The 15,822-nt window shown below is 40.3% G+C and overlaps 1 protein-coding gene across 1 annotated transcript; it reads left to right on the top strand.

Annotated features, from left to right (window-relative positions):
- Positions 1 to 305: 305 nt before the first annotated feature.
- On the top strand, positions 306 to 13,747 carry LOC134348784 (nmrA-like family domain-containing protein 1). Its single transcript, XM_063052588.1, is given in 8 exon segments — positions 306 to 310; positions 1,729 to 1,938; positions 3,679 to 3,740; positions 5,053 to 5,109; positions 5,112 to 5,178; positions 5,225 to 5,288; positions 12,069 to 12,075; positions 13,608 to 13,747. Coding segments are annotated over 8 exon segments (612 nt in total).
- Positions 13,748 to 15,822: the final 2,075 nt, after the last annotated feature.

The following is a 15,822-nucleotide window of genomic DNA, read 5'->3' as shown; positions in this document are numbered from 1 at the left end:
TCCAATGAAGGATGCCATCGCACACAGAGAAGTAATAATCTGTTTTTGATTTGTGGCTTTGTGTAAGGAGCACCCCCAAGGTACTTCATAGTTGATCAGTTAAGTTGAGCCAATAGGAAGAGCAGTGACTGAAGGCATGCCCAAAGACATGGATTTTGAAAGAGATCTGGAAACTGGAAAGGATGTTCAAGGACTGAGATTTAAGGAGGGAATTCCAGTGGGCAGGAATTAAACAGCTGGTCGGAAGTTTGGTTAAATAATGGCCTCTGATTATCCTTCTCATTCTGCATATGAAAATCCTCAGCATGTGGTAAGTTACCTCCCCATATGCCACATCAGAAATGCAAAGCTCACCACAAAACAAATGTAATGTTTTACATATGGTATTAGTTGAGGCTAGCAAATAAAATATTGCAGGGGACAAAAAAATTAGGAGAATTTTTAAGAGTATCGTGCTGCAAGTATAGAATGCTTTTTTCAAACATGAAAATGCCATGGATACCAGTTAATTAGCCCATGGGTTAATCAGTGCAGCCACTTATTTGGGACAACTCAAAGATCTAACACAAATCAAGAAAATAGCTGGGATTCCCTTCGTTTAATTGGGACAGAAGACTGTTGCTAAACAGTTTCTGACTAGCGACAGTCATATGCACTTGCATGGCCGTTGAGTCACAACACAATGCTTAAAGCGAACAGTTTTTAAACTGTCAGTTGCTTGTGTTTATGTTCAAAAGGCAGTGATTTTTGCCACCAATGGTTGGTGGGAAATAAACAGTAAGATAATTCTGAACTGTTTTGCTCACTGCACTTTCAATCATTCAGGCTTGGAGATGCCAGAAGCAGCTGGGAGTGAAAACAAAATGATTTCACTACTTCAACAAGTGAGGAACTATGAAAAATTTGAAGGTATCAACAATCATTGTGAGTGTTACAATGAAAATGAAGATTTGGAGGATGCAATTGTCGACAGCATTGTATGAGGGCAGTCCATCATCTGCACTACATGTCTGCATTGACTTTGTTCATTTACAGTCAAAAGTACATGGCAGCGTACACTGGATGAATCCCTCTGTCAATAACGATCAGGAACTAAAATAGAGTTTTATAGTAAGTAGTATTGGTCGAGTTCTGTATTTCATTTAAATTCATAATGTGTTACTCAGTTTGTCTTTCTTTATACCTTTTTAACTATTTCCCTGAAACTGGATAATTGGGGAAGTTGCTTAATTGGGCCAAAATGTACAGGTGATGAAAATTGATGAAATGTACAGGTGATGTATATTGATGAAAATTCCCTTTGTTCACAGCCTTAACAAATCTAATAAATGGTTTAAGGGCATAACAAATGTATTTCTTTCGGTAGTTACTACTTTTCATTATGGTGCCTTGAGTCTTTTCTATAGGTAAGTATTTTTTCACTATTTCTCTGATCTTTCTTCAAGGTGCTCCCCCACGTTGGAGAATTGTGTATAGTGTGATCATTCACACAGTCAGCAACAAGCATTATACCTAAATCTGATTCTGCCTTACATGCACACTTACTGATTGACAACTGGAAAGCCCTCTAACCATTCACAACTCAAATATCAGTTAACTCAGCACAGAGCAAGATCAAACTACTACTCGTGAGGCTCGCTTGCTGGGCCATTGACGAAGTGGCTTGGATGATTATCACAAACTGACCACTGGTATTTAAAGGAGTACTTTGCTCTTTTTCTTTGTCAGGAGGAAGAGAATAGCTGGCAGTTCCAGGAAACTTGGTGTGAAAAATATTGTATACAGTGCACTGGAGAATGTGAAAAAGCAGATCAAAGCAAGGCTCAATGTGCTACATTTTGATGGGAAGGGAGAGATGGAAGCTTGCTTTAGGGAACTTGGTGCTCCCATGGCAAGCATTAGAATGCCAGATTATTTTGAAAATTTTCTCGAATCCTTGTAACCCATTAAATCAGGCAAGGACTGCTATGTTTTGGGTAAGTGGATGGAAATTCCAAATTGTCATTTTGCCATGTGTAGATGCATAGAGTTATACAGCACAGAAACAGGCCATTCAGTTCAATGTCAATGCCATCTAAGATGTCTGTCTACGCTAATCCCTTTTGCCTGCATTTAGCTCTATCCCTCTAACCCCTTCCTGTCTATGTACCAATCCAAATCTTTTTTAAATATTTTAATTGTGTCCACCTTTTTACCACCTCCTGTGGTATATTGTTCCATGTACATATCACCCTCTGTGTGGAAAACCTTATCCCTCTGATCCCCTTGAAATATTTTTCCTTTTCACCTTCAACCTATACCCTCCAGCATTTGACACCCCTAACCTGGGAAGAAGACTCTGGCTATCTAACCTATCTAAACCTCTCATAATTTTGCTTACATCTGTCATGTCATCCCTCAGCCTCCTTTGTTCCAGGGAATACAGTCGCAGCTGATCCAGTCTTTCCTTGTAAATCAAACTCTCCAGTTCAGGCAACATTTCTGTGAATCTTTTCAGTACCCCCTCTAGCTTAATCACATCCTTCTTATAGTATGGCATTCACAAATGCACACACAAGTGTGGGGGGATCAATAGTTTGTACCAATGTAACATGACTTGTCAACTCCAACAATCAATGTCTCAGCCTATGAAGATAACATTCTATATGCCTTCTTCACCATTCTATTTACCTGTGTTTCCACTTTCAGGCAAGTGTATACTTTTACCCCAAGGTCTCACAGTTATGTATAATTGTTCTATTATAACAATTAATTGCAAGTCTGTTATGTATTATTAAATTGCATGTTAATACCCTTATCAATTTTGACATTAAATCATAATCAGGTTTGATTTAATTTGTTTCTCCAATTTACTTCTTCCACTTCCTCTTCCTCTTTTGGAATATTACCTGTGGTAGCCATGAGCTTTCCAGTACCTTAACTAAATGGTATCGTTTGTGCCCAGGTGAAATACATTGATGACCCAGTTTATTCTGGAAGGCATTACTGTCCAGTCAGTCCTGTCCCAGAAACATATCTGAGGGTGAACTTAGAGAGCAATCAGAGACAGAGGCCCCAAGTGACATTTTTATTCTCTGAGGCTACAAGAAATAAAATCATTTTGGACAACCAATTGTTACTCTGGCTGAGAGCCAGAAACTCAGTACAATGTGAGGATTGAACCTAGAATATGGAGCAGTTATGTTCCTAGTGCTAAAGAATATTAGTTGATGAAACCCATAACTGTTAAATGACAACTTCCAGTAGAGGGTTTTTAATTAATAGAGGGTTGATTAATGTGCTTAATCACTGAATTTCATTATTTCAGCTCGAATATTTTGAAAATCCATTGACAGTCTGCAGGATAATAGAATAAGGTTAATATGGAGTTACCATTCGCATTTCATTTCATTCAGCCATGATTGTCAAGTATCAGCAAGGTTTCACTGTGATAAGAGAAAATGTTTTGGCTAAATGAGAATTAATTTGTTATGAAAGCAATTTTATGTAATTGATTGTAACAGCACTTCATTTACTTTGGTCTCTGCACCTGTTTAAAAAAAATGTCTAAATTGTGCATTAAATTGCAGAGAAGATTTGAGAAGGAGATATTAAACAGAGCAGATTAGGTATCAATATATTTGTTGTTGTAGAGGTGAACCACTTACCCTATTGACCCTGAGCTAGTTTGTTTGGAAGGGCAAACCATTCGCTCACTCCGCCTCTGCCCCTCCTCCTGCTCTTACCCAATATCCCTACAGGTATTTATTCAATTTTCCTTGGATGTTGAGTTAGGAGTCTCAAATTCATTAGTTTGAGTATTTCAAATTCCAACCGTGCATTGGATTTTTAAAAAATCTTGCATTCTCTTCACCTCTTACGCAAATCACATTAAATCTCTATTCTTTGGTATTGGAACTTCCACCTATCTTCATTTCCTGATGAAAAAAGGCTCCTCATGATTTTTTAAAAAAACTTTCTTATCAAATTTCCTCCTAACCTTCTCATGCCTGTTGAAGTACCTAATTCTCCAAAGCATCCAGCAACTATAGTTCTCATCACTAGAACAAATTCTACTTGATCGTTTCTATGTTGTTTGCAATCTGACAGGTCCATGACTGAAGTGCCCAGAACTGGACACAGCACCCCTATAGAGACTTAACCCATACTTTAGTATCACCTTTGCCTTTTATAATTTGTGTCTCTATGCGTAAATTCCTAAATATTGTTCCCAAGTATTATCCTTTTAATCTTCAATGACTCGTGTGCAAACACCCCCTACATTTCTTTTTTCCTTATCCCTTTAAGCTTGCATTATATTTCATCTACTATGTGTTCATCCTACCTACGGCTTCTTGAAGTTGATAGTTATCTCCTACAGCATTTGCTACACTTCCAAGTTTCATGTCATCTGCAAATGTTGAAATTGTCTCCTGTACACCAAAGTCAATGAAAGAGACCAGCACTTCCAGTGCTGAACCTTCTCATCCCACATATTTTATGCCATGCCATGTCTGATGAAGACAAGCATCACATCTGCCTTCTTCCTCCACCCTTTCTACTCATGGTATCACCTCCACGAATCTGTGGACTTTGCACCCTAAGGTCCCTCTGTTCATCAACACTCCCTAAGACCCTACCAGTTATTGTGCACATTCTACCCTTATTCAATTTTCCAAAATACATCACCTCAGACTTGCCAGGAATAAATTCCATTTGCCATTGATCTGCCCCACTTTCCAACTGATCAATATCATGGGCCTAGTCTAAGATAATCCTCCTTGTTATCTACAACACCACAAAACTTCTTTTTTTCTGCTACAATTAACTCATCATGGATCCAAACATCCATACTATTTGCCATAACTATTGCTTGATAAGCAATAAGGCAAAGTGCACACTTACTTTTATCGATAGATATTCATTTTTGTCCCCTACTGAACCTAGTCTGACAATCCTTTTACTGCTACTATGCTAATAAAAAACTTTAGATTTTCTTGCAGCTGCAAACTTTGAATTTATTTTCAAATTATGTGCTTATAACTATCCAGGTAATTAAATGTTTTTTCCAAGATACTCCAGTGGAGGTAATTTCACTAGATGGGATGTCTGTCGGAGACTTGGGTGGGGTTTGCTGGCCATCTTGAAAAACCCTGCAGAGCATATTTGGAAACAGATAGGCCTCAGTACTGACAGGCTTGCAATTAAAACTACTACTACTATGTCGACTCAGGCCTAGGGGGCCGGCAATTAAAAAATATGTTTGAATTATGCACAAACATACTGGGAAAACGATCAATGACTCTAAGGTTAGTTTAAATTATTCTCATTTTGTAAAAAGTAATAAACGACACCTAAGTCAGTCATCTCAAACTGAAAGACATAGAACATAGACGTCTACAGCACATTACAGGCCTTTTGGCCCACAATGTTGGGCCGACCATGCAACCTACTTTAGAAACTACCTAGAATTTCCCTACCGCATAGCCCTCTATTTTTCTAAGCTCCATGTACCTATCTAAGAGGCTCTTAAAAGACCCTATTGTATCCGCCTCCACCACTGTAACCAGCAGTACATTCCATGCACCCACCACTCTCTGTATGAAAAACTTACCCCTGACATCCTCTCTGTACCTGCTTCCAAGCAGCTTAAAACTACTTCCCCTCATGTTAACCATTTCAGCCCTGGGAAAAAGCTGTGGCTACCACACGATCAATGCCTCTCATCACCTTATAAACCTCTATCAAGTCATTGACAAAGCCTGAGTATTGAGACCTGGACGACTCATACTATTTACATCTACAGTTACTGTGCTAGTTCTTTTTTCTGCTGTATCCTGTGGGCCAGGCAGTTTGGAAAATTTAATCACAGGAGTGGATTAATAATAAATTGTATCTGGTTGACTGATCTGGGTCAAGGCACCAAAGGTAGGTTGCTAAAATTACTGATGATACAAAGATATGCGGAAAAGTAAATTGTGATGAGGGTGTAAGGAGATTATGCAGCAAGTTTAAATGAGTGGGCAAAGATCTGACAAGTGGAATATAATGTGGAAAATGTGAAATTGTCCAATTCACCAAGAAAAATAGAAAGCATATTATCTGAATGACGAGAGTTTACAGAGCTGCAAGTGTCACTGTGTGATTTACAAAAGGGTAATGTGCAAGTCCAGCAGTTAAATGCAAAAACCAATAGATTGTTATTGTTTAGTGTTGTGGGAAATGAATACTGAAAATAAGAAGGTTATATGAGGGGTAATTGATAAGTTCAGTAGAAGGAGAAAACCTAGCACATTTATTTTTCAACATAGTCCCCTCCTACATTTACACACACAGTCCAGCGGTCGTGGAGCATACGGATCCCTTCTTTGTAGAAGTGGTCCACAGCAGGGGTGATTGATAAGTTTGTGGCCTAAGGTAGGAGTTGAGTTACTAACCTCAAACTTTCTGCATTATCACTCAAAGAGTTGAATTGCACGTGCATGTAACGAGAGCGCTTTGGACCACCAGGTGGATTGATAAGTGCGTGGCCTAAGGTAGAAGGAGATGAGTCATACAGCTCTTATTACATGCAGGTGCAGTTCAACTCTTTGTGTGAAAATGCAGAAAGTTTGAAGTTTCTCCTCATCTCCTTCTACTTTAGACCACGAACTTATCAATCACCCGGGCTGTGGATCACTTTCTAGAGGCCCCAAGACGCCGACTTCTACAAAGAAGGGATCCGTATGCTCCACGACCACTGGACTAAGTGTGTAAATGTAGGAAAAGTAAATGTGCTAAGTTTTCTAAAATTGACTCCTTCTACCTTAGGCCATGAACTTATCAATCACCCCTCGTACAGTAGAGTGCAGTAGCGAGAGCTCATTTGGAGAATTGTGTACAGTATTGGACTCCTTATTAAGGAAGGATGTTTTAAGAAGATCATTTAAGAATATGTTGGGAGGAGTTCAGAGAAACCTTCCTAAATGTGGATTCCTAACTGGAATTAGCAAGTTATCACATGAGGAAAGGTTGGATGGGCTTGGCTTATATCTGCTGAAGAGTGAATATGGTTGAAATATATAAGATCCTGAGTAGTCTTGACAGGATGTATCTGGAACAGATATTTGCTCTTGTAGAAGAAACTAGAACTCGCAGATGTTTAAAAAACAAGGAGTTGCCCACTTAAGATGGAGATAAATTGATTGTTTTCTCCAAATGTTTTCAGTCCTTTGAAATTTTCCTCCTCAGGCGACAGTGAAAGCATAGTCTTTGAATATTTTAAGGTACAAAAACATAGATATATTTTTTATGACCAAGGAGTGGAAAGCTTATGAGTAGGTAGATGGGAATTTGTAGTTAAAGTAAAAAAAATCACTATTTAATGGCAGAGGACTCTTGAAGGCCAGTGGTCGAAGTATTGAGTGCAGAAGATAGGATGTTATGTTGAAGTTGTATAAGACATTGGTGAGGCCTAATTTGGAGTACTGAGTACACTTTTAGTTACCTGCCTACAGGAAAGATGTAAATAAAGTTGAGAGAGTACAGAGAAAATTTACAAGGATGTTGCAGGGTGTGGAGGACCTAAGTTATAAAGAAAGATTGAATAGGTTAGGACTTTATTCCTTAAAACATAAAAGATTGAGAGGAGATTTGATAGAGGTATACAAAATTATGAGGGGTATAACTAGGATAAATACAAGCAGGCTTTTTCCACTGAGGTTGGGTGGGATGACAACCAGAGGTCATGGATTAAGGATGAAAGGTGAAAAGTTTAAGTAGAACATGAAATGAACTTCTTCACTCAGAGGGCCATGAGGGTGTGGAACAAATGGTGCTTGCTAGCTCAGTTTCAATGTTAAAGCAAAGTTTGGATAGGTACATGGAAGGTAACGGGTATGGAGGGCTATGGTCTGGGTGCAGGTTGATGGGAGTAAGCAATTTCAATTGTTTTGGCATGGACTAGATGGGCCAGAGGGCCTGTTTCTGTGCTGTACTTCTCTGTGACTCTTTGGTCTACAGCTATTCTTAATTCACACACTCATATGTATGTTTGTATTACAACTTTGAGATATGAGCAAATTAAAAGAGTAGAGAATCATAAAATCTACAGATATAAGGAAGCAGTTCAGCCTGTCATTCCTATCCCAGTTCTTCGAAAGAGCTGGTGAATCAGTCCTCCCATGTCTTCCCCATAGTGTTTTGGATTGACTTACATTTTCCGTCCGGCCTTGAACTGCACTGATTTTGTGGAGCATCAGCAAATCCCAGCATTCAAGGATGTTTATTTTATGCTGGAACTTATTGGTGGTCTTTAAATGTAGCAAGAGATTAGAAAAAATGTTATCTTTGTCCTCAAGATGTGGCAAGGCTGATGGATTACTTAGTATCCATCATTTATTGAGAAGGTGAAATTGAATCACTTTGACCAGAAAGGAAAACAAGGACATTGACTCAGTAACAGAGAACAACCGACAGTAGGTGTCCATCCAGGGCAGAGTGTGACTCAAAGGGGAAATTAAAAATGTTGGTGTTCCCATAGCATTACTACTCTTACTCGTTATAAGGCCGAGGTTACTTATGCGACAGAGGTGCTCTGGTACGTTGGATGTCAAATGTGGTTACTCGTATCAATACTGTGTTCCATTACAAGTTCACCCTAGCTTACAAACCCAATTTACATCCTGTCCATAGATATAAATGATCTCTTGGAAGATCAGCATGGATCTGCTGGCTAATCATAAACACAAGATATTCTGCAGATGCTGGAAATCCAGAGCAACACACACAAAATTCTCAAGGGACTCAGCAGGTCAGGCAGGATCTGTGGAAATGATTAAAATGTTGACATTTTGGACTGAGTCCCTTCTTCAGGACTGGAAAGACAGGGGGAAGATGCCAGAATAAAACTGAGGGGGGAGGGGAAGGAGGGTAGCTAGATGATAGGTGAAGCCAGGTGGGTGGGAAAGATAAAAGTGTGGAGAAGAGGAAATCTGATAGAAGAGGAGAGTTGACCATGGGAGAAAGGGAAGAAGGAGGGGCATGGGGGAGATGATAGACAGGCGAGGAGAAGAAGTAAGAGGCCGAGAGTGGGGAATAGAAGAAGAGAGAAGGGGGAGAGGAAACAATTTACCAGAAGAAGAAATCAATGTTCATGTCATCAGGTTGGAGGCTACCTAGTTGGAATATGAGATGTTGCTCCTCCACCCTGAAGGTAGCCTCAAAATGGCAAAAGAGGAGGCCATGGACCGACATGTTGGAAAGGGAATGACGTTAGGAATTATGCAAACACGAGAAGATCTGCAGATGCTGGAAATTCAAGCAGCACACACAAAATGCTGGTGGAACGCAGCTGGCCAGGCAGCATCTATAGGAAGAAGTACAGCCGACGTTTTGGGCCGAGACCCGAAACCCAAAGTCCTGACAAAGGGTCTTGGCCCAAAACGTCGACTGTACTTCTTCCTATAGATGCTGCCTGGCCAGCTGCGTTCCACCAGCATTTTGTGTGTGTTGCTGGAGTTAGGAATTAAAATATTTGGCCAGTGGGAAATTTCACTTTTTGCCGATGGAATGGAGGTGCTTGACAAAGAGGTCCTCCAATTTATGTTGGGTCTCACCAATGTAGAGGAGGCTGCATCAGGAGCACCGGATACAATAGGTGACCCCAAAAGATTTGCAGGTGAAGCATTGCCTCACCTCACAAAGTGCTGCAGATTCCCATGGCTATCTTGACTATATGTTTTCCCTACCCGTCTCCTGTAAAATGCCATTCCCTTTTCTCAGTTCCTTCGTCTCTCCTGCATCTGTTCCCAGGATGAGGCTTTTCTTTTCAAGATATCAGAGATGTCTTCCTTCAAAGGGCAGGGTATCCCTTCCTCCACATTGATGCTGTCCATTTCCCGGACATCTGCGCTAACCCCATCTTCCCTCCCCACTAATCTCCCACCTGGCACATATCCCTGCAGGTGACAGACCTGCTGCACCTACCCATTCATCTCCTCTCTCACTTCCATTCAGGGGTGCAAACAGTCATTCCAGGTGAGGTAACAATTCACCTGCAAATCTGTTGGGGTTGTCTGTTGTATCTGGTGCTTCTGATATGACCTCCTCTGCATTGGTAAGACCTGACATAAATTGGGGGAACCGCTTTGTCAAGCATCTCTGCCCCATCTGCCAAAACCAGAATTCCCCAGTGGCCAACAACAGGAATTCTGCAGATGCTGGAAATTCAAGCAACATACATCAAAGTTGCTGGTGAACGCAGCAGGCCAGGCAGCATCTATAGGAAGAGGCGCAGTTACGCCTCTTCCTATAGATGCTGCCTGGCCTGCTGCGTTCACCAGCAACTTTGATGTATGTTGCTTGAATTCCCCAGTGGCCAACCATTTTGATTCCTATCCCCGTTCCTGCTCCAACATGTCAGTCCATGGCTTTCTCTTTGTCACAATGAGACCACTCTCAGGGTGGAAGAACAACACCTCATACGCTGTGTAGGTAGCCTCCAATCTGATGGCATGAACATCACTTTCTCCTTCCAGTAATTATTTTCCCTCCCCTTTCCCTCTTCTTCTATTCCCCACTTGGGCCTCTTATCTCTTCTCCCCAACTGCTTATCACCTCCCTCTGATGCCCCTCCTTCTTCCCTTTCTCCCATTGCCCACTCTCCTCTTTATCAGATTCCTTCTTCTCCAGCTCTTCACCTTTCCCACCCACCTGGCTTCAGCCATCACCTTCTAGCTAGTCCTTCTTTCCCTCCCAGCACCTTTTTACTCTGGCATCTTCCCCCTTCCTTTTCCAATCCTGAAGAAGGGTCTCAGACCGAAACGTTGACTGTTTGTTCATTTCCATGGATGCTGCCTGACCTGCTGAGCCCCTCCAGCAGTGTGTGTGTGTGTGTGTGTGTGTGTGTGTGTGTGTGTGTGTGTTGCTCTGGATCTGCAGGACTGCAGGGCTGCATGCATCCTCCGCTGTGTTTGAACTACATTAGTGCTTACCTTTCTGACTTGCAAACTGTTCCAATTACAAATAGTTCTCAGGAATAGAATCCTGTCGTAACCTGTATTGCATTTATATGTGTCTCAACATTATGATGAAATCTAGAATTCAAGTGATTTTCTAGTAACACTGATTGACGTTGGGAGGCACAGTCTCACAGCTCGTAGAGCTGCTCCTTCTCTGCCCCAAAGACCAAATGGACATTTTCCCTATGACCAATTGACTTTTCTTCAGGTACTCTGGTTTTCTCCCATATCCCAAAGACATGTGGTCTGGAAGGTTAAATCACCTCTTGTGTGGCAGTGTAGAATCGGGAGGAGTTGAGAATACGGAGAGAATACAAATAGGATTAATGTGAGACTAGTGTAGGTGGGAGGTTGATGATTGGCACAGACTTGATTGGATGGAAGGTCTGTTCCATGCTGTATCTTTCTGTGACTCTCTAATTCTCTGACTTTGTCTATAATTCCTTTTGTGGACCTCTTCCCTACTCGTATCCCACAATCTTCTGGTTGAACAAAGATTCCATATAATGGGTGACGTGCTCTGCCATTTCAGAAGTTATTAACATCACCAATTATTGAACAATTGAGAAGGTCACTTTGGGTGGAGGTGTTCAGATTGTTTTCCTGGTGGAAACTAGGATGGTATCCATCACTGGATTGGAGCTTGCAACTTCTGATTTTTGAAATTGCTTTGTACAAGAACAAATTAGTTAAAAATCTGGAGCATTCATATCAAGGTGCAGCTTGAAAACAGTTTGAAGTATGTACCTACTTTAAAAACCAAAATCAGCTTTTGATTTAGATTATTTAATTAGTCAAATACACTGTTTCTGCTAAACTATAATGCCTGACAGAAGAAAGGCTGAGCCTTCATTCCCTGGTGTCCTCAAATGATTTTAGAAAAGTACGGTATACTTTTAGCTTCAAGTTTAGCTTTAAGCCCATTGATACCAAAGCAGCGGGGTTAATATGTACTGTCAACTGTATCTCTGCACCATTTGTCATGCACAAAGAATTCGTCAAGACTGCGTGTGGGTTAAGTTCAGTAGACCCTGAAACTGGGACTGCAGATTGCAATGTGTAATTAATGAGCACCTGTTGTTTCTGCAGCAGGAAGGTAAAACCCTTTCTGATTGTTACTTAATAGTGTGCACCCAGTGTTAACTGTTGGGTGGATGATTGCTTCAACAAAGGACTTTGAATTGTGAAAGATCTGCACCACGTACAGTGAGACACTCTCTGTGTCTCTCAAACCCAGCCTCCGCTATTTATAGTTTATCTGCATTTCTTTCGACTACTTAGAGCTAGCCTGAATTGCTTGTGCCAACCTACACTACTTAAGGTAGTGTAATCTCTCACAGACAGCGGCCACCTTGCAGACACAGCACTTACCTTGTTTCGAGCACCGCTTTTACACTTTAAGCACCGCACTGCCAAACTAGCCTGCACCTTTTAAAGTGGAGCTGCACTGTGGTCGGAGCAGGTGGAAAAAGTAGTGGAATTCAATCTGACGTGCAAAATCCGTAAAATGGCACATCATGACAAAGAGCAAGTTCCAAGATTTACAAATGGAGAGGTTTGCCCTTTCTTTAGGAGGCCCTCTAGGCTAAATCTTAAAAGGACTTGAGACCAAATAGCCATGAAGATGAATTTTGGGAGTAAGACCTAGAAGACATAGATACTCTGTTGCAAGAACTGAAGCAACTGCACATGCTTGGTAATGGTCAGTGATTAAGCGTTCAAACTCTTTTTCTTTCTAACTATACCACATCGATACTTGACATTAATGAGTTCACATCACCCCATGCATACTCTAGTGCCTCACACCCACATCGAAAGCTCACACATAATGCCTCCTATTCACTCTGATACATTGCACTGACACTTTCCTCTCTTTTACAAGAAGAGGTGGAATATAATCAAAAACAGCAGGAGTAAGTGCTCCCAGACTCTCTGCTGGCCACGGAGGAGATGACAGAGGCCATTGTTTAAAATGTTGTTGGTGACACTTTGGTGGTACTGGAACACAAGCCTATTGTCCTCCCTCAGAGTGGCGGCATTTACGCTCCTAACACATCGGTACCCTTTCTGTTGCCTGCCATTATCAGTTACAAGCCAAGGCTGCCTTTGAACTCAGACCTCTAAGGGACCAAGCTCCTTCAAAGCAAATGTTATAGTTTTAGCCATGCTTGTACAAACAGCACGACAGACAGCAAATCAAATTAGTTGTGTGCACAACAGTAATTTGCTGCAGTCCTTGCTTTATATGAGAGCGGGATGTGTCAACTGACCTGTTATCGAACTGAGACCTGTATGACACCATGAAGACATGAAAAGCAGATTTTCATTATTATACTGAATCACGGAGTGTTTAAACATTTAATTATTTTTCTAAGAAATACATTTGACATAAATGTAAGTGTTTGATTAAACTACAGCCTTGTTTGCTCAGATAATAAATGAAATTTGTTTCCTTTAGTGACAGGATATTTTTCTTATTAATGCTTAATCCATCATTGTGCAATAATAAATTAGTTATGACTGCTACACAGGATTTCTTGGATGGGAATAACCTCTGGCTTGGAGAGAGATTAGATTTCCATTCTTTCAGATCTCAGTTGAAGATTATGCAAAACTCAATTTTTCCAGGAGACCAAGAACTTACCAAAATGTTCCAATTTTATATGAAACTACCTGATCACAATAAGGACCTGACATTGAAATCAAATCCGAATGCAAAATCCTTTGAGTGGATGTCAAAAACCAAGAATGCCTTTGTGAATGATTGAGATTCATTTTCAATGTGGAAAAAATAGAACTTGCATAAACCTCTTGGGACAAGCAGCTTACCTGCGTACTATTCATGTGTTAACTTTGAAACATTATTCAAACAAGCCACAGCCAAGCATTTTCGCCACGTATTTATAGAACATTCTTAATATAATACCTTTCAAGAGTTGCTGCTTATCTCAGTAACTGAATATTCACTGAAAATGACTCTCTCTCCCTTCATAGGATTATCCTTAACTCCGAGTTCCTTGGTCAAGCTTTTGGTCACCTTTTCTTTATTAATAATTATTTATATTATTTTTGAAGCACCTTGTAAATGGCTGAATATTTTACATTGTGTATGCTTGCATTATGAACTTAATGCTTTTGTGTAACCACTACTTTAAAGATTTTAAATGAGAATTTGAAGAATACAGAAAACATGTAATGTTAAATTCTGAACATGTGTAAAAGGAAATCAGAAAGTGCTGCCTCTGCTCTGTAGGAAGCTGAATCAAGGACCTTTCTACGTTGAGTTCTTTACCTGATCAGTAAGGAAATCTAAGTGTCACGTAAACAGAAGCAGGGAAAGGATATATAAAAAAAGAAGCAGCAGCCACATGAGAAGAGAAAAGTAAATGAAATGATTTGTTAAGTGCACATGTAGAATAGGAAATGGTTAAATTTCAAAAGACACTTACATGAGGTGTCAAAAAGCATTAAAGTTGTAGTTAATGTATGATGAGACATTTAGAGTCATTTAGAGCCTCTGTGCTGGACTGAGGCAGTGGTCTGCAACTAGTGGGCTTCAGGATCAGTTGTAGTGATGCCTGGTTTTGTGAACTTCAGTTCTGAAAGCTGTTTGCTTGCTTTTATTGTTTGCACGATTTGTTTTTCCTCTCTCTGCACTCGGGGTGTTTGATGGTCTTTTGTTTTTAATGGATTCTATTGGGTTCTTTGTTTCATGGCTGCCTGTAAGGATAAAGGTTGTAAAAAAGTTGATAATAAAGTGAACTTTGAACTTTGAAGTTGCGGATTTGTACAGAATGGAAATAGGCCCTTCAGCCTTGCTTGTATATGCTGATTGACATGCCTTTTATGCCAATCTCATTTACTGACATTTTACCCATATCCCTCTATTCCTTTCCGATCCATGTACCTGTCGAAATGTTTAGTTGTGATTATATCCACCTCTACCATCTGCTCTGGCAGTTTGTTCCTGATACTCACCACCCTGCAAAACTTATCCCCCAGACCTTCTTTAAATATTTCCCCTTTTGTCTTAAACCTATGCTTTTTAGTTTTAGATTATCCTACCCTTTGAAAAAAAACTGTGGCCATCTACCCTATCTATGCTACTTATAATTTTCTTTTTTTTTGTAATTTATTTTTTATTGAATTTCATCATCAAACAAACATTTCCATAAGATGTAATTCAGGTACTGTACATATCTATCATATAATCATATTTATCACAAATCTCCACATAATATTTATCTTATAGAAAGAAGAGGAAAGAAAGAAAGAAATTCACCCCTCAGCTTCCCATGCCCCATGGAGAACAATCCTAGCTTGTCCAACCTTTTCTTGTAAGTAAAGCACTCCATTTCAGGCAAAATCCTAGGTGACTCTCTTCAGCACTCTTTCTAGAATGATCAAATCCTTTAGAGGCTTGCCCAGAACTGCATACAATGTTCCATATTTGAACCAACCAAAGTCTGCAGCACAGGTTACACTTCCAGCCAGAAGAACAACCATCCAACAATCTCTGCCTCCTATCACCAAGCTAATTTTGGATCCAGCTTCCCAAATCAGCTTGAATCCCATGTGGTCGAACTTTCTGGACCAGCCTATCATCCAGGACCTTGTCAAAAACCATGCTAAGGTTCATGTTACCATGTTAACACCTGGTCTTCATATATTTCTTCATAATCTGCATAAAAACCTCAGTCAGGCTTGTGAGGTAGGCTTTTCCATGTGGAAAACCACACTGATACCACCCCTCCCCCACCCCAATTAATCCATGCCTTTCCAAAAGATCATAAATCCTGTTCCTAAGATTTTTTTTCCAGTTGTCTTCTCACAACTGAAGCTT

Source organism: Mobula hypostoma, chromosome 6, assembly GCF_963921235.1.
Source record: "Mobula hypostoma chromosome 6, sMobHyp1.1, whole genome shotgun sequence".
NCBI lineage: Eukaryota > Metazoa > Chordata > Chondrichthyes > Myliobatiformes > Myliobatidae > Mobula > Mobula hypostoma.
Note: the sequence above shows the minus strand (reverse complement) of the source record. Positions and strands in the feature narration are given on the sequence as shown.